Source organism: Chanodichthys erythropterus, chromosome 15, assembly GCF_024489055.1.
Source record: "Chanodichthys erythropterus isolate Z2021 chromosome 15, ASM2448905v1, whole genome shotgun sequence".
Lineage (NCBI taxonomy): Eukaryota > Metazoa > Chordata > Actinopteri > Cypriniformes > Xenocyprididae > Chanodichthys > Chanodichthys erythropterus.
In genome coordinates, this window is record NC_090235.1 from 9,865,290 (window position 1) to 9,891,199 (window position 25,910).

The 25,910-nt window shown below is 37.1% G+C and overlaps 1 protein-coding gene across 4 annotated transcripts; it reads left to right on the forward strand.

The window, feature by feature from the left end:
• Positions 1-2,653: 2,653 nt before the first annotated feature.
• Positions 2,654-25,838, forward strand: LOC137037244 (E3 ubiquitin-protein ligase TRIM39-like). 4 transcript variants are annotated; one of them, XM_067411073.1, is made up of 10 exons: positions 2,654-2,759; positions 8,728-8,810; positions 8,997-9,568; positions 9,729-9,824; positions 10,659-10,892; positions 10,984-11,122; positions 13,331-13,357; positions 13,498-13,938; positions 22,935-22,961; positions 23,102-25,838. In XM_067411073.1, exons 2-10 carry the CDS (start codon positions 8,741-8,743, stop codon positions 23,647-23,649), a joined length of 2,154 nt encoding a protein of 717 aa, XP_067267174.1. In that variant the 5' UTR covers positions 2,654-2,759; positions 8,728-8,740; the 3' UTR covers positions 23,650-25,838. The 4 variants fall into 4 exon arrangements, with proteins under 4 accessions (XP_067267174.1, XP_067267178.1, XP_067267177.1 ...); XM_067411075.1 differs by having other exon boundaries at positions 2,697-2,759; positions 8,706-8,810; XM_067411077.1 differs by lacking the exons at positions 8,728-8,810; positions 8,997-9,568.
• The last annotated feature ends 72 nt before the right edge of the window (positions 25,839-25,910 follow it).

Below are 25,910 nucleotides of genomic sequence, written 5' to 3' on the forward strand. Positions count from 1 at the left end.
AAAACAGCATGTACAGTTTTGCTTTATCCAATTATGGAAGCACATAAACAAATATATATATATATTTTTTTTTGTCAGGGTTGTTTCTGAAAGAGTTATTAGTCAGTGCTGTGATTTCACTAAGTTCCAAATTATTGATCAGAAAATCTGTAAAGCATTCAGTTGCAGTTTTTTGAATTCATCCCTACAGTCATGCAGTCTGTGTTTTTGACAGTTTGTTTTTATTGTCTGAGGGAAAAAAAATAATTTGGATTCAGAAGTTAGGTGTTTGTACTGTTGGGTGTGAGGTTTTTAAAATTGTGAAGATTTGAGGAAATGGTGTTCCCATGCATTGTGTCTAAGTAATTGGAAAAAAAATTAATTTACATCATAATTGATGTTCTTTACAATGTAAGTGAATCAACAACGAACTGACTTCAGTTGAACAATGACACTATTTTCTTTTAGATCTGCTGTACAGCCAAAATGAACCCTCTTTGCATTACTGATCATCACTTTGCACACCTGTCATCACTGTAATGCTGCTTTGACTATACTATATACTAGATTAGTATCTGTGTAGTATAAATTGCAATTGAAATAAAAGTGACTTGACTTGATTTAGGCCGGACCCAACATGAAGACGTGATGCTGAAGCAGAATGAATATCTCATTGACTTTGAATTTTTTTTTTTTGTACTGTAACATGCTTTTCATTTACAGATTTCTTTGACCTTTTAGGCCGTTGCATTTAGACTGTATGTTTGCAGTATGTAAGTGCTGAATATACAGACATTCAATACTATATAATATTGAATATAATACTGTACTTGCAGTACAAACAGTATACTATACAGTATCTCACAGAAATGAGTACACCCCTCACATTTTTGTGAATATTTTATTATATCTTTTCATGTGACAACACTGAAGAAATTACACTTTGCTAAAATTTAAAGTAGTGAGTGTACAGCTTGTATAACAGTGTAAATTTGCTGTCCCCTCAAAATAACTCAACACACAGCCATTAATGTCTTAACCGCTGGCCACAAAAGTGAGTACACCCCTAAGTGAAAATGTCCAAATTGGGCCCAATTAGCCATTTTCTCTCCCCGGTGTCATGTGACCCATTAGTGTTACAAGGTCTTAGGTGTGAATGGGGAGCAGGTGTGTTAAATTGGTGTTATCGCTCTCACTCTCTCATACTTGTCACTGGAAGTTCAACATGGCACCTCATGGCAAAGAACTCTCTGAGGATCTGAAAAAAAGAATTGTTGCTTTACATAAAGATGGTGTAGGCTATAAGAAGTTTGCCAAGACCCTGAAACTGAGCTGCAGCACGGTGGCCAAGACAGTTTAACAGGAAAGGTTCCACTCAGAACAAGCCTCGCCATGGTCGACCAAAGAAGTTGAGTGCACATGCTCAGCATCATATCCAGAGGTTGTGTTTGGGAAATAGACGTATGAGTGCTGCCAGCATTGGGGTGGGGGGGTCAGCCTGTCAGTGCTCAGACCATACGCCACACACTGCATCAAATGGGTCTGCATGGCTGTCGTCCCAGAAGGAAGCCTCTTCTAAAGATGATGCAAACAGTTTGCTGAAAACAAACAGACTAAGGACATGGATTACTGGAACCATCTCCTGTGGTCATGAACTGTCTGTGGAGATCGTATCGTCCCAAATCGTAGTTTAAGATCCTTTAGTGCTCTTCTGGCACATTATACAGTAAATCATAAATGATCTTGTGGTATTCCTTTTAGCCTCTATGCTCCAAAAATTTGGAGTGTCTTCCAAATGAAGCAAAAGAGGCTTCCAGCATTCATATTTTTAAAAGGTGGGTTCAGACAAATCTTTTTAAAGTTGCTTTTCATTATAACAATATGGTGTGAAGTTGTGTGTAAGACTGTTTTATGTTTTATTTTACCTTCTGATTCTCTTATAGCTGTTTTATTTCTCGTATCTTATATTGATATTGAGGTCAAACTGTATTGCCTATTTCTTTTTTTACATTTCTGTATTTGTCTTTTATTCTTGTTTTTGAGTATTTTTATATTGACATTGTGTAAAATTGTATTATTTGTTTTTATGCTTGTGAAGCTCTTTGAGTTTCATTCCATGTATGAAAAGTGCTATACAAATAAATGTTTATTATTATTATTAAATTAAGAGGTGGACAAAATTATACCTGCTAATAGATTAACCCATTTTCTCTTAAATAACTTGAAAGCCATCATTGTTTAAACCATATTTTTTGATTCGACTGAATATTTTGAATAATAAAACAAATTGAAATATTATAGTCATAAATGATGGACCCTTAACCGTATATTTTGTTTACAGGCAGTTTCTGTGGCTCTCAGTGAGACTTCTGCTGGACTGAAGGATCTTTCTCTAAATTTTTCAACTCTTTATTATTTTTTTGAACTCTTATTGCTATGAAAATTGTGTACGTTTAGCAGAATTCGTCCTAGAAACTCTTAACAAATGTTGCCAGACAATCCAGCTTTTGTAAGTCTGTTGAAATCTCTTCATGACCTGATAGAAACATCAGTCCAAATACAAACAGACACACATGAACCAACACACTGAATACAGAGACAAATGTGTCTATAGGCCTACAGGAGGAGCTCTGACATCACTGTAGTTCAGAGAGATTCAGAGAAAGTGAAACTAATTTGATCAACAACAAAATGGACAACTGAAACGGTCAACCCTTTTAAACAACAGAAGATTTATTGAGCCGTTCAAAGAGTCTTGTGGACACATCTGATCCTCACAGGTAATGATAGAAATATAAGAGAGATTGAGCTGAACAGGTTTCTAATGGAAGTGATCTGGTTTAGTAGAGTTTATGTGGAACTGGAATGAGTTGAACTGAATCAGGTTTTACCATGTCAAATACTCACTTTAGTTGTTTAAAGTACTGAAATGATATCAGAATTGTATTGTAAATGTCATTCGATTAGTTGTAACGCAAAATTGGATGTTTCTGTCGTTTTGTCACATCACATAAAGATGAAAATAACAGAAAGGAAATGAGCTGCAGAAAAACTGGACACTGGGGCTGTGACCGTCGCAGTGGCGCTCCCAGAAAATTTTAATAGGGGTGGCCAAACGAAGCCACAGCAAATCTTGGGGTGGCAAAAAAATAATAATAATAATAAAATGAAAAATTGGTAGTTATTGATGTTTTGAATAGAATACCGAGAGACCAACTTTACCTTAGAGGTAGATTTGAGGTAGATTTAATTGCATATTTGTTAATTCCATGACTTCATTTACAACAGAAGGACGGTGCATACTCGTAGTTTCTTTTGTGCTTCATTTAAGCTATAATAAAGTAGTCTAATATGCAGCGCGCGCCGCATTTGCGCATGCAATTCCTGAGTGCGCGCCGCGAGCACAGTACAACGGCTGATTGGACAGTCGTGTTCATTTTTCTGAATTTTACTGACATAGTCTGACAACAGCTCATCTGACCGCAGTTCACTGTTCAACTAAAGCTCCCTCGTCGTCACTTGTAGCCTATACTTTCTACTTTTCATTGATTTAACTTATTCGTTCAAAAGGCTGATTCATTCAGCAAAGAAACACCGCCATTTATTGCTCACGGACGCAATTACAGTGCTGTGGATTTGTTTTGAACTATATTCGTTGGCGAAATTGTGCAAAAACAGGCAATGGTGTCTAAAATGTAAACAAATAAAATGTATTTAACATTTGTTATCATGCTGATATCTGGAGAAAAACGGCACTCTTCATGTGATATTTATTAACTATATTAAAGTCGCACAGTGAAAGCGTGCACTACATGCGCACCGACTAATCTACAAGACAACATCACATACAAGGATGTCAGATCGATTGTTCATCGTTAAAACGACAATTATGATCAAATCGCAGACTAAATATATCGCACACCCATACTCTACCCCCTTCACAGTATAAATAATATTTGAAATTCAGGTCTGTAGATATTTCTATTTAGACTCTTGGGGGCAGTGAAACAGCAAGGCTGGTTGCGCCAATCAATCTACAATCTTTTTTTGGTGGCATTTTATTTTCTTTCACTTCATGAACTTGTGAATTTACATTATGCATTTAAATGAAGGCGAGACAAGGTGAATAGGTTAAAAAAAAAATTAACTATGGATATCACCACACTTCTCCAGCTGGTTGATTACATTAAAAATTGCAAACAGTTTTTGTATTACAAGTTTTCTAAAATGTTATGTTTAAATATGCAAATGAGGCGTTTTCTAATTAAATATGCGCCAATTTGCATACATTTCTAGCACAAAAATATGAATATTGGATGAAGTCAGGTAAAACAATCTTAATTTTTTGGACATATTAAATTAAAAGGTTTTTACAGGGGGAATTTTGGCTCTCTCTTTTTATCACTACATAAATCAGAAAATACTATCAACAGCCAGAAAAAAAATAATTTTCACCATTTTTTTAGGAATAAAATGTTGTATTAAATCCGGCAAATATATCCCTCTGTAAAAACCTTCAGAATATAGATAGGAATAAAACTGTAAAGTTTGGTGTATGTAGGCTAAGTTCTGCTGAAGTGGAGATTCTGACGGGGGGAAGCGGGGAGAGAACAACCAATGAAGCACAGACAGAACAAACTCATTATACAAAATAATGAATATTAATATATGAGCACGGAGAAAACGACCACTCCCAAGCACAAGGGAGAAATGCAAAGGAATATTTAATAGGGCTAATAACAGGCTACTTTGATAACGTTACGAGCACTGCAGTCTCAAAATTAATCCTTTGTCTATTAGAATAATCGTGTCGTCGCGTTCAGATAGCCCAGCTAACAAAAAGGAGTTGTCAGAACGCTTTGTTAACATTCTCTTTAAGTTATGAAAACGTTATTTTGGAATGTTTTCTAAACGTTCAAAACGTCCAGTTTTTTTAATGTATCAAGAATGTTTTTTCTTGGTTCATGTAAACGTTAGAGGAACATTCCATTCTATCATTTTGGAAATGTTATAAAAACGTTATTTTGTAATATTTTTGGAACGTTGGAATTAACTGTTTTTAAGAACGTTTTATATATATATATATTTTTTTTAAAAAAAAACATCCCTGCTGCCCTCGTCGAAAAAGTCAATTAATAAAAGTATCTGCTCAAACAAAAACTGATTTTTCTTAAATGTCTTACAAAAAACAACAGCACATGCATGAGCTAATGTAACTGCTGTATCACTGCATCAGTAACACAGTTACGGTCTTTAAATAAAGCGACATGCAGCAGAGCATCAGTATTTCTGGATCATCACTGACTGAAGCTCAGGATCTACTCTCCAGCACAATGGTGACCCACAAAACTCAGATAACAGAAACAACATTAAACACTAACAGATCTCTCTAGATCTCTGCATCTTCACTTATTACAAACCACTCTGACTTTGTTTCTTTCATACAAATCTTCTTTATGAGGTGTTGATGTTTTATCAAATTTATAAATGTCAACGTTATGGAGGTAAGCGCTTGTTTTAGTTGAGCTCCTGAACCTTTAGATTTTGACTATGTTTTCTCCAACTGTTGCAATTGTGTTTTAAAGCATGCATTGCAAAAGACATTGTGAGAGAAATCTGATTTGATTGTTCATTGTTATTTTTCTCATCATACAGTGGCCTTATTCTCTGGTCTCTATATTTTGTATTTTCTTTCATGTTATTATAGTCCAATGATAGTGTGTAAAACCCTACCATGCTTTGATATTTTGAAAGTTTTCATTATTGGGCAGAAAATAATCAAACAGTATCATACAGATTCACACAGACATCAAGATTCTGCATATGATCCTCAGCAATGGTGACAACATTTTCAGATAAACAGATTAACTCTGAACAACACAAGCTACTAAAGTCACAAAAAAGATTTTTGTTTAGTGTCACCATCACTGAGGATCATACGCTGATTCATGATGTCTGTGTTAAACATATAAAAACCTCACTTAAAACTCTTGTCTGTATAAAGAATTAAATACAAAAATGCATTAATAAAACTAACAGTTAATACATTCGCAGTTTGAGCTTTTAATGAAGATCAGCAAACCAGGACATTACATGATGTCTGAATCACCAGCACTTAACAACCCTGATCAGAATTTCTTTTGCGCTTTTTGCTATAACTAACATGTTTTGATAACACACTTAAAGCAGTCAAAGAAAAACTAATGTTACGTGTCAAGAATCAAGAGCCCATCTAAAGCAAACGCTCACTTCTATAACGGTGACTTCAAACTTTATTATTTTCTATAAAACACACGCAGAAGCGATGTTCTCGTGACCTTGTTCAATTTGACATTTTACAGAACATTTGTGACATAAACGTCCTCTTTTGGTAATGAAACTGCTGCAGTTCAAGGTTCCTTATATGACTTTAGGGGGACGTTCCAATTTGGGTCATTTTATGGTCACATAAGAACGTTCAAAACATTAAACTTCAAAAACATTTAGCAAATATTAATAACATCATAAAGACGTTACAGCTATGGCAATGTTGTTCTAAGAATGTTTTCTCTCAATGTTATGAGAATGTTGTTTTAGTAAAAAATAACATTGTATGGACGTTCCTTGAACGTTGTTCTCAGAACGTTTTCTCTATATGAGAACATTCGTTATGTACAGATTACAATGTAAGGACGCTTTTTATAAACTTTGTACTCAGAATGTATTATGATGAAAACATTCAGCAAATAATAATAACATTAAAAGCATGTTCTCAGAATGTTATCCTAAGAACGTTCTCATTCAACATTACGAGAACCTCAGTCAAGTACAAATAATGTGATAAAGACGTTTCAAGAACGTTGTTATGAGAACGTTTTCGCTCAACATTACGAGAACATCAGTCAAGTACAAATAACGTGATAAAGACGTTACAAGAACGTTGTTATGAGAACGTTTTTGCTCAACATTATGAGAACATCGCTCAAGTACAAATAACGTGATAAAGACGTTACAAGAACGTTGTTATGAGAACGTTTTCGCTCAACATTACGAGAACATCAGTCAAGTACAAATAACGTGATAAAGACGTTAAAAGAACGTTGTTATGAGAACGTTTTCACTCAACATTATGAGAACATCAGTCAAGTACAAATAACGTGATAAAGACGTTTCAAGAACGTTGTTATGAGAACGTTTTCACTCAACATTATGAGAACATCAGTCAAGTACAAATAACATGGTAAGAACGTTCCAATAATGTTGTTCTAAGAATGTTTCCTCTCAACGTTTTGAGAATGTATTTTAACTATGAAAACATTATAAGAATGTTCTTGAAACATTATTTTAGGAATGTTTTTTTCTAACATTTACATAACTTTTACATAACGTTAGTGAAAGTTATGGAAACGTTCCCTGTTAGCTGGGAGGCTACACCATGCACTGTATCACTCTAATTGAACTCTAATTGTTACTCTAATTGAAATCTGTAGGCACAAATAGATAAAGTGCTATAAAACATACACTTAAAAGTGTATTTTGGATATTTTCTTTCCACCAGTCTGAAAAAAAAAAAAAAAAAAAACACTTTATGAAAAGCCAAAAAGTGCAAAATCTCAAAATTGACAGGTACCTGAAAAAACAGTGTTTTTGCCAGTAGTGTCTCCCCTTAATAGTACCCACTGCAAAATCATACTGGGGTGGCTACAGGGGTGGCCAGAGTTTATACCTGGTAAAGTTGGCACCGCGGTCGTGGAGTGTCAGAAAGAAAAGCTATACTTTGTCAAATATAAAAGAATGAAATCAAGTCATTTTGAGGCATAAAGAACAGTTTACTCAATAAATAGAGGCTGTAATCACTTTTCGGCAAGTGTAAAACTGCAATTTATGGGTTTTATTTACCATTTAAAGGTATTACAACAGGTAAAAAGGACTGAACAAGCTATAGTTTGTCAAATATACAGATATTAATGAAATCAAGTCATTTTGTGGCAGAAAGAACAGTTTACTTAATAAATAAAGGCTCTAATCATTTTTTGGCAACTGCATTTTATGGGTTGTATTGGCCATTTAAAGGTCTATTTCACCTAGTAAAAAGGACTGGGTTGTTTAGCACAAAGCAAGTAAAATAGGCTTCTGTTATAGGCTAATCACGTAAAAATTATGCTCGATTAAGCAATAAACGGCAAATTAATTCAATTAATAATTTTGACTAATCCATTACAGAAAAAGTTTCTTTGCTATTAGCACGGACATATTACCACGGACTCAGAGTTATATGTATTTGCAGGTTATGGCCGTTTGATCATGGTAAAAGCAGCTGTAGAAGTGTAGAAACAGGACGACCCGTTAAATATGCTGCACACGCTCCCGCGGACGGCAATCAGTTTTCGGCAGACAATCAATTTTCGGCACGACAACTGTCAAAATCTGCAGCCTGTCCATCATTTTGACAGATTATGTAGTTTGTACGAGCACCCTAGTTTAAGTCAGTTTTATAATAATAAAGTTATTTGTGCTTACTTAGTTACATAATTAAGTTTTGTTATTTTTCTTGCTGACTATAAGTTTATGGTAAACGAATGGTTTTTATGAGGTATACCTAATGTTATACTTTAAAATGATTTAGTGTTAAATAATAATAGTAATATAACCCAAAATCTGACTTTGGAAGTTTCATTTAAACTTCAGTGACCAAATAAACACTCAAGGAGCAAATCATTGGTCATAATTTAAACTGTGAAATACAGTGTCTTTTTTCTTGACTTGAAGAGGGAAAAAAACAATGGCAGAATCTTCACCAATATCAACAAAAGAAATAAAAACCAGGAGATGGAGTATAACTGAACCTCCATGTAAGTAATCATGAATGATTTTACTCTTCTCATATGATAATAATTTGAAATATATAGTTAAGAAATGTACAGAAACTATCAATCATTTAATGAAGTATGTCCAAACTTTAGACTAAAGTGTAATAGACTACAGTGACTGTGTTGACTATACTGATGGTCATTCATTCTCAACAATTTTCTCTCCAGTGATGTCATCCTCCAGCGGTCCACTGACTGAGGAGCTTCAGTGCTCGATATGTCTGGACGTGTTCAATGATCCAGTCACCACTCCATGTGGACACAACTTCTGCAAAACATGTCTGAATAAGTGCTGGGACAACAGCCAGACCTGCAACTGTCCATATTGTAAAGAAACATTCAAGATCAGACCTGATCTCAAGATCAATACCACACTCCGAGAAGTTGTAGATCACTATAAAAAGAAAAGTCCTGAAAGAAAACCTGAAGTTCTGAAAAAACCTGAAGTTCTGTGTGACGTCTGTGAGGAAAGAAAGCTGAAAGCCCTGAAGTCGTGTCTGGTGTGTCAGAGCTCTTACTGTGAAACTCACCTGGAGCCTCATTTGAGAGTGGCAGGTTTAAAGAAACACAAACTGATCAATCCTGTGAGGAATCTGGAGAACTATATATGTCAGAAACATGAGAGACCTCTGGAGCTGTTCTGTAGAGATGATCAGACATGTGTGTGTACGATGTGTGTTGTGAAAGACCACCAAAATCACAACACTGTTCCTATAGAAGAAGAGAGTGAAGAGAAGAAGGTAGAAGTTACTGACAAAACTGATTTTAAAGGACTCATATCATGAAGAATCACATGTCTTTATTTTGTGAAACAAAAACGTTTATGGAAACATTAAAGGTTTCCTCAGAAGACAGTAAATCTGTCATGATGAATGTGTCTGTGTTGTTCTGTGTCTATAGACTCAACTGATGAAGACACAGAAAGACGTGCAGCAGATGATCCAGGACAGAATCAAGAAGATTCAAGACGTCAAACACTCAGCAGAAGTCAGAAAAGTGAGTTCAATTTTGTAATTCAGTTTTCTTAAATAATTATTATATGAGTTAGTTCAGGGGGCTTCTGCAGCAGAAACAATTATTGAACATGTCTGTGCAGCACAAAAGCTGTCCCAATTCAGGGTTCGCGCACTTCGGAGTGCATGAAAGGGGTGGGGCTTTGGAGTGGAGGGTTGCCGGGTCTGCGCAACAAAACCATCCCAAAAGTAGTGTAATCACAGCACAAGTGTAAAAGTATCCCAATCCCAGACTTGGCAACAATGAGAGCGTCGTTACATGGCTAGCAGCAGTGAAGCATGTCAAAACCCAATAGAAAGTCATAAAACTTTAAAATGCACACATAAACGTCAATTGTCAGCTGTCTGTCACACAGCCGCTAGCCATGTTGTAACAATGCTTGGCTCATTGTTGCCAAGTCTGGGATTGGGATACTTTTACACTTGTGCTGTGATCAAACATGGAAACACTATTGCTGCGTCCCAATTTGCATACTATCTGTCCTAAATAGTATTCAAAAAAAGAATTAGTATGTCCCAAATCGTAGTATGTTGAAATGAGTATTCCAAAGATACACGGATGGTTGATACAAACAGTGATTTTGTGTGGAAGTTGGAACAATGCTTTTGTATTAGTTTTTACTTTAATAACTTAAAGTAATAGCACGTGACACCTCTCCTCAACAAGACACATGATTTTAGGAATCATTCAGTGCAGTCGGTGCAGGATGAAGTTATTTTGAAAATCCTCTAAAAACACTGAAGCAGAGCAATAGTAACACTGATTCTTGTCTTATCAAACACCACTAATAACGTGTTGATTGTCCTGGTTGAGCAGAGAAACACAGAGGAGGAGAAAGCAGCCCGTGTCGAGCTCTTCACTGATCTCATCCGCTCCATTGGGAGATGTCAGACTGAACTGCTGGAGATGATGGAGGAGCAGCAGAAAACAGCAGAGAAACAGGAGGAAGTGCTCATTGAAGAGCTGGAGCAGGAGATCACTGAGCTAAAGATGAGAAACACTGAGCTGGAGCAGCTATCACACACTGAAGATCACCTCCACCTCCTACAGGTCAGTCAACATCTCTCTGATCAATGATAATGCAGTATATGACACCATAACACTCCCCATGATGAAGGATTTCTCCTCTCTCCTGCTGTAGATTCACTCGTCCTTGTGCAGCTTTCGAAACACTAGGAGCTGGTCTGAGATCAGTATAAATACTGATGAGACTCTGGAGCCTCTGAGGAAAGCTCTGACTCGACTGCAGGACACTCTACAGGAGAAACTCACACTAACTGGTATGACAGTATCAAATTACATATAAATACTTCAATCAAATCACAATAAATAAGTAAGTAAATAAATAAAACCTATAACAATATGTAATGTTACACAAATGCTCCAATTCTGTCACACCACTTGCTGAACTTAGGTAAATGAAACTTCATGACATGACCATCTTAAAATTATTAATGAAATAGATAATCAACTGAAACAAATTAGTTAGACATTAAAGCATGTAAATTACATTTTTATAAGAAATTTTATGAATTTAAATAACCTTTACAATAAATGAGAGACGAGAGTTAGTACTGTAGTTACTCAAGCGCTCCTCTGTGTTGTCTGAGGATGAGCTGCAGTTGTCATGGTAACTCTACTCTCTCAACTGACACCCAGAATTGATAAAAATACAGCTGAAAACTCATTAAAATACTTTAAAGTGAATAAGAAATAGAAATATACATATGTAGATTAAAAATATAATATATACAAATAATTTAATATTTTGTGACTCTAACTCAATGGTCACATTATCATCATCAGCTCACAGTTCTTCTTGAAGAGAGACGGTCATTTTCAGCTCTAATTTCAGAAAACATATAAGGATGTATAGAGGGGAAACTGTAAAGAGAAACATTAATACTCTATTAACCAGAGTTGGGTAATCCAGGGTCCAAAGAGTAAAAGCCATATTTTTATTCTACCCACTGAAGCATTAATGAGATAAATAAGTGATTAATTGAGTGATGATTGAGCATTATTGAAGACACCTGATGATAACAAGCAGAATCACCAAAGGAGAAAATCACAATTTTTAAGTCAACATCATCGAGGTCAGGGTTTGTTTTAGTTGAGCTCTTGACCCTTGACTTTTTAATATTAGATTTTATTTGGGCAGTTTTAACTGTATTAAAACCAACCAGACAAGCAAAGTTAAAAGATAATCAGGTGGTGTTGGTTATGTTTTCACATAATCATTATTTGATCTGAATCACTGAACTTAGAGTCCAATCTCTGAGTTAGATTTACATTATTGATGACAGCAGCACTGTGATTTTACAGCAGAAGATCAGCTTCATCAAAAAAATTTTTTTTTTTAGAGTTCTGATTTTAAAAAAAAAAAAAAAAAACAGAGCTCATTTAATCACACAGACATCAAGAATCAGCCTGTGAATCTCAACAGTGGTGGCCATCATAAAGCATGTTGCAATACATTCTGGGTGCCACCAATCAAAATTCATCCATGGCTCCCATCATGCATTGCTGCATGAATTAATTATGAGCTGAATTGTCTTAGTAATTTTCTTTATTCTCACTATTAAAATTTTGCTGTTTTTCTGTGACTTTTTAGAAGCTTGTTTTCTAATGTTCAGAGTTGATCTGTTGATCACAATATGTTGCTTGTCACCGTCATTGAGATTCACAGGCTGATTCTTGATGTGTGTGTGTGTGTGTGTGTCTAAAATATATGTATATATTTATTTATTTATTTTTGTGATAAGGACAACTTTTTAAAAAAAAAAATCTGTATTGTAAAAGCTGATCTTGTGCCGTAGAATCACAGTGCTGCTGTAATCAATAATGTAAATCTGACTCAGAGATTGGGCTCTAAAAGAGTGCAGTGATTCAGATCAAATAATGATTATATGAAAACATAATCAACATCACCTAATCATCTTTTAACTTTGCTTGTCTGGTTGGTTTTAATGCAGTTAAAACTGCCCAAATAAAATCTATTACTAAAAAGTCAAGGGTCAAGAGCTCAACTAAAACAAACCTTGACCTCGATGATGGTAACTTAAAAATTGTGATTTTCTCCTTTGGTGATTCTGCTTGTTATCATCAGGTGTCTTCAATAATGCTCAATCATCACTCAATTAATCACTTATTTATCTCATTAATGCTTCAGTGGGTAGAATAAAAATATGGCAGGACTTTTACTCTTTGGCCCCTGGATTACCCAACTCTGTTATTAACTAAGCAGACAATCAAATGAATAAACATCATGTGTTTAAGAGGCAGATTTGATCTTCATGAGAAGAGGGATGTGTGTGAAATATCAGGCCTGAAGCTCCAACAGCTTAACAGTGCTAAAAAACACACATTGATCAGATAAAACATGATGTTGTACACAATTCTTTAAATATATCCTTAAATCTTGTCTATAATTCCACATATAAATCATCAAAGATCTGATGATGTTTTATTGTCATGTGTCTCTACAGTGCTGAAGAGGATGCAGCAGTATGAAGGTACAGTGTGTGTCTGAACTACACTAGATTACATTCATATACTCACAGCTTCATTACTGACCTACAGGATGATTAAATTAAATGTTAAAACATCATCAGAGAATGTATTAAGATGTGATTCATATTCTGTGTTTTCTCAGTGGATGTGACTCTGGATCCTGATACAGCTCATCCTAAACTCATCCTGTCTGATGATGGAAAACAAGTGAGACATGGAGACAAAAGACAGAAACTCCCAGAAAAACCAAAGAGATTTGATACTGACGTATCTGTCCTGGGAAAGGAGGGATTCTCCTCAAGGAGATTTTATTTTGAGGTGCAGGTGAAGGGAAAGACTAAATGGGATTTAGGAGTGGCCAGAGAATCCATTAACAGGAAGGGAGAGACCCCACTGACTCCCAGTGATGGATACTGGACTGTGATTATGAGGAATGGGAACGAATATAAAGCCTGTGCTGGTCCTCCTGTCCCTCTGTGTGTGAGAGTGAAGCCGCAGCGGGTCGGTGTGTTTGTGGATTATGAGGAGGGTCTGGTCTCCTTTTATGATGTGGAGTCCAGCTCTCATATCTACTCTTACACTGGTCAGTCTTTCACTGGGAAACTCTATCCATATTTTAGCCCATGCACTAATGATGGAGGTAAAAACTCAACTCCACTGATCATCACACCTGTCAAATACAATAAATGAATTTATACCCCTGTGCTGAACAGCACATTCCAGGGCCCAGTTTATGGCCGGGCCCCTCTCTGTCCATAACAATGACCAAAGGTCACACACATGGCACAGCATGTATAATAAAGTTTTGAAAATTATGCATTTAAATTACATTGGCTACTAATAATACAGTTAGCGATAATAATGTTACCAAATAAAGTTACTAAAGCATGCACTGAGTCCATATCATATTCCCATGTTTATTTATCTCTGATGAGGATTGATGCTTCAGTTGACAATAGCAAACTTTAGATCTTCATTAAGGTCCAGTGTTGTTCCATGCAAAAAGTTTTTGAGCCATTACCCAGCTGTCAGAACAAAATCAGGAGATATATTACATGCTTGAGTGTTTTGTGTGGATAAAGAGATCCGTGGATCTCCGCTGAGCCTGAACAGCATAATCAACAGATTAAAAGTCAAAGATCGCGTATCTCCATGTATCTTGTTGAATTTCCACACAGAGGTAACGTCACACAATAATATAACAAGGATTCCTTTCGTCTCTGATAGACCACCATCTTCTCTTTCATTAAAAAAATCTATTATATCTAGCCAAGTTTCATATTTAAGTTTCTTCCAGCACCAAATACAAGCGTCGCTAAGACCAGAAGGGCACGAGCGGAAGTAACCATGCACACAGTCGCGTCGTCGCAGCTCACCACTGCCATCTTGTGCACCTAGTCCAATGGATATGAAGCTGTAGCGCAAGTTCTGCCGGGAAGACTCAAATGTTATGTCACTTATTAGTTCAGATCTAACCAATCATTATCTAACACTTGGAGTATAAAAGTCTACGATTTGTACTTACACTTGTCTGAGTTCGCAGATGCTGACGCAAACTTTCCCATTCAGTCGGTCACGTTCAACGTACGTCGGACAGACCGACGACTAGGAATCTCGCTAGAGAGGCCAATCTACTTCGAGTGTAACTAAAACGAGCCAATGCACATTGGCATGCAATCATATGCATCAGCTGCTCACCTCGCAGCGCGGGTATTTAATGAGCAGCAGGTACGTTGCATCTTCAGCTTTTCGCTTTGGAGCCGAACGGTGTTTGTTCCTGTTCTCCTACTCATAAAAGAGTAAAATCCCTAAAAGAGCTAACAAAAGTAGAGCTTGCATCTTTTTAAAAATGACATTCTACTTGTGTGCTTCTGGATGCGGTCGTTTCCTGTCCTCACTGACGGCCACGATCACATGTCTGAGTGCGTGCTGAAACGATGCTCGTGGGTGGTTCAAGTTTTCATATGAGGACATGATCACGTCGACACGCCAGTCGTGACTCTTCTTTCTCCAGGAATCTTGAGTCCCCTCTGTTGTTAGCCAGCTGCCACTTGTGTGTAAAAGCACAGCCGCGGGTCTGCCCGACACTCTGGGAGACCGTGGAGATCAGCGAGAGCAAACCTCTTGCTCCTCTGTGTGTCGTGTGCCGTCGAGCTGTCGGGCTGCAGCACGGGTTGTCACGGCAACCCAGCGCTTGCTCGGCACTCTAGATGCGCAGTCCCCTTGCCTAATCTCCATTGTAGCACCCTCTCTGGTGCACCAGAAGAGGTCTACTTTGGTGATATGGCTTGGGTGATTTGAGGTTAAGGGGTTCCTTCGGGGAACCAACCCCCTAGGGCCCCCTAGCCTCCACAAGATTTTTCCTCGACACAGGCCGTTCCTGCGCTTTGCGATCGAGGGTCGAGCATATCAGTACAGTACAGTTCCCATGAGAGAACAGGGTGTTCGCATCCTCAACTATCTCGACAACTGGCTCATTCTAGCAGAGTCCCGGGATCAGTTGTGCGAACACAGGGATTTGGTGCTCAGACACCTCAGCCAGTTGGGTCTTCAGGTCAATTGGGAAAAGAGCAAACTCTCCCCTGTGCAGAGGATCTCTTTTCTCGGTATGGAGTTGGATTCAGTCAAACAGATAGCATGCCTCACAGAGGAACGTGCTCAGTCGATGTTGAATTGCCTGAATACGTTCAATGGCAGGACAACGGTCCCACTGAAAATCTTTCAGAGGCTCCTGGGGCTTATGGTGGCCGCAGCAGCAGTAACCCCGCTCAGTCTGCTTCATATGAGACCGCTTTAACACTGGCTTCACGGCCGAGTCCCGAGATGGGTGTGACAACGCGGCACGTTCCGGGTGGCAATCACTTCGGAGTGCCGCCAAACCTTCAGCCCGTGATCGGACCCTTTGAAGACGTTATCATCACAGGTTTGAGCGTCAAACCCCGCTCATATGCCAAAGCGGCCGCAGTGGGGAGAAATGTAAGTGTGGTTGCTGACATCGAGGATGTACAGTCACTGGAGAGACAAGTTGTTACATTTCTGATGGGAAAAGATATACATCTAGACGCGAACAACATCGCTGTGTGTCACACCCTGCCAAGGAAAGATACAAAACAGCCAGCAATTATCTTGAGTTTTGTAAATCGGAAATACAAAATTGATTTACTGCGTCAAGGAAGGAAGTTGAAAGGAACAAATGTTTATTTAAACGAGCACCTCACAAAAAGAAATGCTGAGATCGCCCGAGAAGCCCGCATGCTGAGAAGAAATGACAAGATAAAAGCGACATGGACGAGAAATTGCAAGATCTTCATTCAGCTAAAGGGCTCTACTCCGGAACAAGCCAGGGTAATACTGGTAAGACAACTTAAAGACCTTGATCAGTTTAGATAATGTTGACTGAACATAAAAAAAAGGATATTCCTGACGCATGTTTTGATGATTATTACTTTACGCTATGGATGAGAAGATTACGTTCGTTTCATTTAGTCCGGTTTCAGATGGGTCTCTTTGCTTTCTGTTGGAGCTATGTGGACTATGAAAACGCGCAGACAAACTTTCAGCGAGCTGGAGAATGGATTATTATAGGCCCATTTTATGTTGACCTTTTGTTGTATAAACTTTCCGTGTGCTGGACTGTGGATTATAGGCTTATTTTATGATGATTATGCGCGGATGAACTGGATGATGGGCTCACTCTACGTTGGATGGAGGATGACTGTTATAAAATTATCTTCACTGTGGATGGAGACCCGCCTTATGTTGGACATTGGGATCAATTATAATTTGACAATTGGGAAAAGATTAAATATTAGGTTTAAAATGTTATATCAAATGTGGACTGCATTGTGGAGATTTGGGAGTACAGGGGTCTAGGAGTCTTTGTGAGGTGACTGTATGTTTGTGTGTGGTTGTACACAAGGTAATGCCTAAAAGAGTTAGAACAATTCTAAAATAATATGACTGAGTTTGATTATGATTTGTCAGTAGTTAATAGAGACATAGATGAACATGAGTTAGAAAATATTGATAGTTCTTATAAAAGTGAACTGATTGAACATAGTAACTTAATTGTGCATGATTTTTCAAATTATAAAACAAATGAATTTGGGGAAGATATAGATCCAGATAATAATTTCTATAATAATATAATAAATGAATGTGAGTATTATACTGAAGAGCAATGCAATAATATTAATATGGGAGGAGCTTTTAGCTTAATTCATTTCAATAGCAGAAGCCTGTACAAAAACTTTGAAGATATCAAAGAATACCTTAGTAAAATTAATAAATTTAGTGTTATTGCTGTTTCGGAAACTTGGTTGGATGTGGACAAGGCTTGTGAAGTGGAATTGGAGGGATATGAGCTCTTTACTAAGAATAGGATTAATAAAAAAGGGGGTGGCGTCGCATTATATGTGGATAATGATCTGAGCTGTAAAATTGTTGATAGTCTGTCAATCACCATTGAGGGAGTTCTAGAGTGTTTATCTGTTGAAATCGCAGTTCTAAAATCTAAAAATATTATTGTTAGCTGTCTCTATAGAACACCAGGATCATGTTTAGATTTATTTAATAAAAATGTTGACAATTTGTTTGGTAACCTTAATAAGATGCATATTGTGTGTGGTGATTTTAATATAAATCTTTTAAATCCCCATAATAATATGAAAACTAGTGATTTCATCACAACAATGTATAGTAATAATCTATTTCCACTTATCACTAAACCCACAAGAATTACAGCCAATACAGCTACATTAATAGATAATATATTTACGAACAGACTTGAAACCCAAATAACTGCTGGATTGCTCATAAACGATATTACTGATCATCTTCCTGTGTTCAGTATTTTTCACAAACTCCTTCATAAGGCTACTGTTTTTAAAGTAGATCAAATTAAAACTATACGTCATAGAACCCCTGAAACCATGACTGCCTTAAAAACTGATTTGTTAAATCAGACATGGGACAAAGTCTATGCCACCTTTGACCCTGATAAGGCTTATGACACCTTTTTGACTACATTATTAAGTCTTTATGATAAACATTGCCCACTAAAGGAATACTCTATAAAAGACAGAACTAACCTAGAGAAACCATGGATAACAAAGGGCATAGCTAATGCTTGCAAAAAGAAAAAATACCTTTACAAATTATTTATAAAACATAGAACCAAAGAAGCAGAGGATAAATATAAATTGTATAAAAATAAGTTAATTAATATAATAAGATCAAACAGACGATTCTATTATCATAATATTTTGGATCAGTACAAAAATAACATCCACACTACTTGGAAAGTACTAAATAGTATTATCAAGAAGCGAACCAACAAAAATGATTATCCAAATCACTTTGTGAAAGACGGCCACATTTTAAACGGTAATAAGGAAATATCAATGGCGTTCAATAATTTTTTTGTAAATGTTGGACCCACTCTAGCCAATGAAATCTCTCAACCATCAGATGTAAAGGAAATAGACAAAAACATTATTAAAGGAAATGTGAACTCTTTGTTCTTGAGGAGTGTGGATGAAAATGAAATTATTCAAATTGTGAGTAAACTTAAGAATAAGAGGTCAACAGATTGTTTTGAATTTGATACGATTTTAGTAAAAGAAGTTATACATAGCATTGCAACTCCACTCACATATATTTGTAATCAGTCTTTTCTTACGGGCATTTTCCCGTCTAAAATGAAAACGGCCAAGGTAGTACCCATTTTTAAATGTGGAGATAAACATCAATTTACAAACTATAGGCCAATTTCACTACTTTCACAATTTTCAAAAATTTTAGAAAAGTTATATGTTATAAGACTTGATGATTTTCTTAATAAATTCAACCTTATTTCAGATTATCAATTTGGTTTCAGGTCAAACAGAGCAACCTCAATGGCAGTCATTGAACTGGTTGAGGAAATATCCACAGCGATTGATAATGGAGAGTACACTGTCGGTGTTTTTATCGACTTGAGCAAGGCATTTGATACCATTGATCACAATTTGCTGTTGGCTAAATTAGAACGATATGGTATCAGAGGTATTGCCCATGATTGGTTGAGAGACTATCTCAGTGGTAGAGATCAATATGTACATATCAACAATTATGACTCTGAAAGAACAAACATAACGCATGGAGTTCCACAGGGCTCTATACTGGGGCCAAAGCTGTTTATAATGTACATAAATGACTTTCCAAAGGTCCTGACAAACTTACATTGTATCTTGTTCGCTGATGATACTAGTCTCTACGGCTCTGGACAAAATTTAGAGTTTCTTTTGGAGACCGTGGAAAAAGAGCTTTCCAAATTAAAAACTTGGTTTGATTACAATAAATTATCAATGAATTTGAATAAAACTAAATATATTATTTTTGGTAATAGAAAAATTGAGGAATCAATAAAAATTAAAATTAATCATATTGACATTGAGAGAGTGTGGAACACAAAATTTTTGGGTATTTATATTGATGACAAACTCAACTGGAAATTTCATATAAATTATCTAAAGACAAAAATATCTAAAATTATTGGTATAATGTGCAAAATTAAGTCATGTATTAATCAAAATGCACTAAATTTATTATATAATTCGCTCATTCTTCCGTACCTAAATTATTGTGTGGAGATATGGGGGAATAATTATAAATCTATTATTAAACCTATCTTCATATTGCAGAAGAAAGCTATTAGAATTATTAATAGAGTTGATTATTACGCCCCAACTAATCCATTGTTTATTCAATTAAATGCTTTGAAATTACAGGATTTAGTTGATCTCAGCACAGCCACAATGATGTATAAGGTTCACAATCTCAAGCTCCCAGTCTGTATTCAGGAGAGGTTCAAGCCTAGAGAGACTCGATATAATTTGAGAGGAACTGGGGTCTATCAAAAAAATAAGGTCAGGACCAATATCAAAGGGAGGTGTTTCTCAGTTCGAGGAGTAAATTTATGGAATAGCCTGGATGATACATTAAAACAATCTACATCAATAATGGTGTTCAAAAAAATTTACAAATCGAATGTGATTGGTAGTTATATTGCATTGGAATGATATTGTTTAGTTTAGTTTAAATATTTTTAAACAAGAAGGAGGCAAGTGTATAATATAATGATTCATGGCAGTATAAGGGTAAGGGAATGTTTAGAGGGAAATTAATAAGGTTTTTTGTGTCATGTTATTGGAAATGGCTTACATTTGGAAAACATCTTATTAATATGTTATCCGTATGAGCTGTTCATATAGAGCTGGTAATATTCTTGAATTATTTATTTATTTTATTTTAATTTTCTTTTCCATTTTGCTGCTTTCTGATTATTGTTGCCAAATGTTGGGCATTTAAATCTTGGTGTAAATAGGGTTAGGCATTAATAAGTGTTTTCACTTCAGCTTAAACCCCTTTAGTCATTGTTGTATGATAATAATTTCGTTTGTGTATGTTGTTATGTTTGAATGACTGAAGAAAATAAATTACAATTACATTACATTACAAACTTAGGTAAATGAAACTTCATGACATGACCATCTTAAAATTATTAATGAAATAGATAATCAACTGAAACAAATTAGTTAGACATTAAAGCATGTAAATTACATTTTTATAAGAAATTTTATGAATTTAAATAACCTTTACAATAAATGAGAGACGAGAGTTAGTACTGTAGTTACTCAAGCGCTCCTCTGTGTTGTCTGAGGATGAGCTGCAGTTGTCATGGTAACTCTACTCTCTCAACTGACACCCAGAATTGATAAAAATACAGCTGAAAACTCATTAAAATACTTTAAAGTGAATAAGAAATAGAAATATACATATGTAGATTAAAAATATAATATATACAAATAATTTAATATTTTGTGACTCTAACTCAATGGTCACATTATCATCATCAGCTCACAGTTCTTCTTGAAGAGAGACGGTCATTTTCAGCTCTAATTTCAGAAAACATATAAGGATGTATAGAGGGGAAACTGTAAAGAGAAACATTAATACTCTATTAACCAGAGTTGGGTAATCCAGGGTCCAAAGAGTAAAAGCCATATTTTTATTCTACCCACTGAAGCATTAATGAGATAAATAAGTGATTAATTGAGTGATGATTGAGCATTATTGAAGACACCTGATGATAACAAGCAGAATCACCAAAGGAGAAAATCACAATTTTTAAGTCAACATCATCGAGGTCAGGGTTTGTTTTAGTTGAGCTCTTGACCCTTGACTTTTTAATATTAGATTTTATTTGGGCAGTTTTAACTGTATTAAAACCAACCAGACAAGCAAAGTTAAAAGATAATCAGGTGGTGTTGGTTATGTTTTCACATAATCATTATTTGATCTGAATCACTGAACTTAGAGTCCAATCTCTGAGTTAGATTTACATTATTGATGACAGCAGCACTGTGATTTTACAGCAGAAGATCAGCTTCATCAAAAAAATTTTTTTTTTAGAGTTCTGATTTAAAAAAAAAAAAAAAAAAACAGAGCTCATTTAATCACACAGACATCAAGAATCAGCCTGTGAATCTCAACAGTGGTGGCCATCATAAAGCATGTTGCAATACATTCTGGGTGCCACCAATCAAAATTCATCCATGGCTCCCATCATGCATTGCTGCATGAATTAATTATGAGCTGAATTGTCTTAGTAATTTTCTTTATTCTCACTATTAAAATTTTGCTGTTTTTCTGTGACTTTTTAGAAGCTTGTTTTCTAATGTTCAGAGTTGATCTGTTGATCACAATATGTTGCTTGTCACCGTCATTGAGATTCACAGGCTGATTCTTGATGTGTGTGTGTGTGTGTGTGTCTAAAATATATGTATATATTTATTTATTTATTTTTGTGATAAGGACAACTTTTTAAAAAAAAAAATCTGTATTGTAAATGCTGATCTTGTGCCGTAGAATCACAGTGCTGCTGTAATCAATAATGTAAATCTGACTCAGAGATTGGGCTCTAAAGGAGTGCAGTGATTCAGATCAAATAATGATTATATGAAAACATAATCAACATCACCTAATCATCTTTTAACTTTGCTTGTCTGGTTGGTTTTAATGCAGTTAAAACTGCCCAAATAAAATCTATTACTAAAAAGTCAAGGGTCAAGAGCTCAACTAAAACAAACCTTGACCTCGATGATGGTAACTTAAAAATTGTGATTTTCTCCTTTGGTGATTCTGCTTGTTATCATCAGGTGTCTTCAATAATGCTCAATCATCACTCAATTAATCACTTATTTATCTCATTAATGCTTCAGTGGGTAGAATAAAAATATGGCAGGACTTTTACTCTTTGGCCCCTGGATTACCCAACTCTGTTATTAACTAAGCAGACAATCAAATGAATAAACATCATGTGTTTAAGAGGCAGATTTGATCTTCATGAGAAGAGGGATGTGTGTGAAATATCAGGCCTGAAGCTCCAACAGCTTAACAGTGCTAAAAAACACACATTGATCAGATAAAACATGATGTTGTACACAATTCTTTAAATATATCCTTAAATCTTGTCTATAATTCCACATATAAATCATCAAAGATCTGATGATGTTTTATTGTCATGTGTCTCTACAGTGCTGAAGAGGATGCAGCAGTATGAAGGTACAGTGTGTGTCTGAACTACACTAGATTACATTCATATACTCACAGCTTCATTACTGACCTACAGGATGATTAAATTAAATGTTAAAACATCATCAGAGAATGTATTAAGATGTGATTCATATTCTGTGTTTTCTCAGTGGATGTGACTCTGGATCCTGATACAGCTCATCCTAAACTCATCCTGTCTGATGATGGAAAACAAGTGAGACATGGAGACAAAAGACAGAAACTCCCAGAAAAACCAAAGAGATTTGATACTGACGTATCTGTCCTGGGAAAGGAGGGATTCTCCTCAAGGAGATTTTATTTTGAGGTGCAGGTGAAGGGAAAGACTAAATGGGATTTAGGAGTGGCCAGAGAATCCATTAACAGGAAGGGAGAGACCCCACTGACTCCCAGTGATGGATACTGGACTGTGATTATGAGGAATGGGAACGAATATAAAGCCTGTGCTGGTCCTCCTGTCCCTCTGTGTGTGAGAGTGAAGCCGCAGCGGGTCGGTGTGTTTGTGGATTATGAGGAGGGTCTGGTCTCCTTTTATGATGTGGAGTCCAGCTCTCATATCTACTCTTACACTGGTCAGTCTTTCACTGGGAAACTCTATCCATATTTTAGCCCATGCACTAATGATGGAGGTAAAAACTCAACTCCACTGATCATCACACCTGTCAAATACAATAAATGAATTTATACCCCTGTGCTGAACAGCACATTCCAGGGCCCAGTTTATGGCCGGGCCCCTCTCTGTCCATAACAATGACCAAAGGTCACACACATGGCACAGCATGTATAATAAAGTTTTGAAAATTATGCATTTAAATTACATTGGCTACTAATAATACAGTTAGCGATAATAATGTTACCAAATAAAGTTACTAAAGCATGCACTGAGTCCATATCATATTCCCATGTTTATTTATCTCTGATGAGGATTGATGCTTCAGTTGACAATAGCAAACTTTAGATCTTCATTAAGGTCCAGTGTTGTTCCATGCAAAAAGTTTTTGAGCCATTACCCAGCTGTCAGAACAAAATCAGGAGATATATTACATGCTTGAGTGTTTTGTGTGGATAAAGAGATCCGTGGATCTCCGCTGAGCCTGAACAGCATAATCAACAGATTAAAAGTCAAAGATCGCGTATCTCCATGTATCTTGTTGAATTTCCACACAGAGGTAACGTCACACAATAATATAACAAGGATTCCTTTCGTCTCTGATAGACCACCATCTTCTCTTTCATTAAAAAAATCTATTATATCTAGCCAAGTTTCATATTTAAGTTTCTTCCAGCACCAAATACAAGCGTCGCTAAGACCAGAAGGGCACGAGCGGAAGTAACCATGCACACAGTCGCGTCGTCGCAGCTCACCACTGCCATCTTGTGCACCTAGTCCAATGGATATGAAGCTGTAGCGCAAGTTCTGCCGGGAAGACTCAAATGTTATGTCACTTATTAGTTCAGATCTAACCAATCATTATCTAACACTTGGAGTATAAAAGTCTACGATTTGTACTTACACTTGTCTGAGTTCGCAGATGCTGACGCAAACTTTCCCATTCAGTCGGTCACGTTCAACGTACGTCGGACAGACCGACGACTAGGAATCTCGCTAGAGAGGCCAATCTACTTCGAGTGTAACTAAAACGAGCCAATGCACATTGGCATGCAATCATATGCATCAGCTGCTCACCTCGCAGCGCGGGTATTTAATGAGCAGCAGGTACGTTGCATCTTCAGCTTTTCGCTTTGGAGCCGAACGGTGTTTGTTCCTGTTCTCCTACTCATAAAAGAGTAAAATCCCTAAAAGAGCTAACAAAAGTAGAGCTTGCATCTTTTTAAAAATGACATTCTACTTGTGTGCTTCTGGATGCGGTCGTTTCCTGTCCTCACTGACGGCCACGATCACATGTCTGAGTGCGTGCTGAAACGATGCTCGTGGGTGGTTCAAGTTTTCATATGAGGACATGATCACGTCGACACGCCAGTCGTGACTCTTCTTTCTCCAGGAATCTTGAGTCCCCTCTGTTGTTAGCCAGCTGCCACTTGTGTGTAAAAGCACAGCCGCGGGTCTGCCCGACACTCTGGGAGACCGTGGAGATCAGCGAGAGCAAACCTCTTGCTCCTCTGTGTGTCGTGTGCCGTCGAGCTGTCGGGCTGCAGCACGGGTTGTCACGGCAACCCAGCGCTTGCTCGGCACTCTAGATGCGCAGTCCCCTTGCCTAATCTCCATTGTAGCACCCTCTCTGGTGCACCAGAAGAGGTCTACTTTGGTGATATGGCTTGGGTGATTTGAGGTTAAGGGGTTCCTTCGGGGAACCAACCCCCTAGGGCCCCCTAGCCTCCACAAGATTTTTCCTCGACACAGGCCGTTCCTGCGCTTTGCGATCGAGGGTCGAGCATATCAGTACAGTACAGTTCCCATGAGAGAACAGGGTGTTCGCATCCTCAACTATCTCGACAACTGGCTCATTCTAGCAGAGTCCCGGGATCAGTTGTGCGAACACAGGGATTTGGTGCTCAGACACCTCAGCCAGTTGGGTCTTCAGGTCAATTGGGAAAAGAGCAAACTCTCCCCTGTGCAGAGGATCTCTTTTCTCGGTATGGAGTTGGATTCAGTCAAACAGATAGCATGCCTCACAGAGGAACGTGCTCAGTCGATGTTGAATTGCCTGAATACGTTCAATGGCAGGACAACGGTCCCACTGAAAATCTTTCAGAGGCTCCTGGGGCTTATGGTGGCCGCAGCAGCAGTAACCCCGCTCAGTCTGCTTCATATGAGACCGCTTTAACACTGGCTTCACGGCCGAGTCCCGAGATGGGTGTGACAACGCGGCACGTTCCGGGTGGCAATCACTTCGGAGTGCCGCCAAACCTTCAGCCCGTGATCGGACCCTTTGTTTCTTCGGGCAGGAGTGCCCCTAGAGCAAGTGTCCCGGCATGCTG

Coding starts and splice junctions, on each gene's coding strand:
- LOC137037244 (XM_067411073.1), top strand. CDS start 8,741: ATGGCAGAATCTTCACCAATATCAACAAAAGAAATAAAAACCAGGAGA. Junction 9,569..9,728: donor AAGAGAGTGAAGAGAAGAAG/GTAGAAGTTACT, acceptor CTGTGTCTATAG/ACTCAACTGATGAAGACACA. Junction 9,825..10,658: donor ACTCAGCAGAAGTCAGAAAA/GTGAGTTCAATT, acceptor CTGGTTGAGCAG/AGAAACACAGAGGAGGAGAA.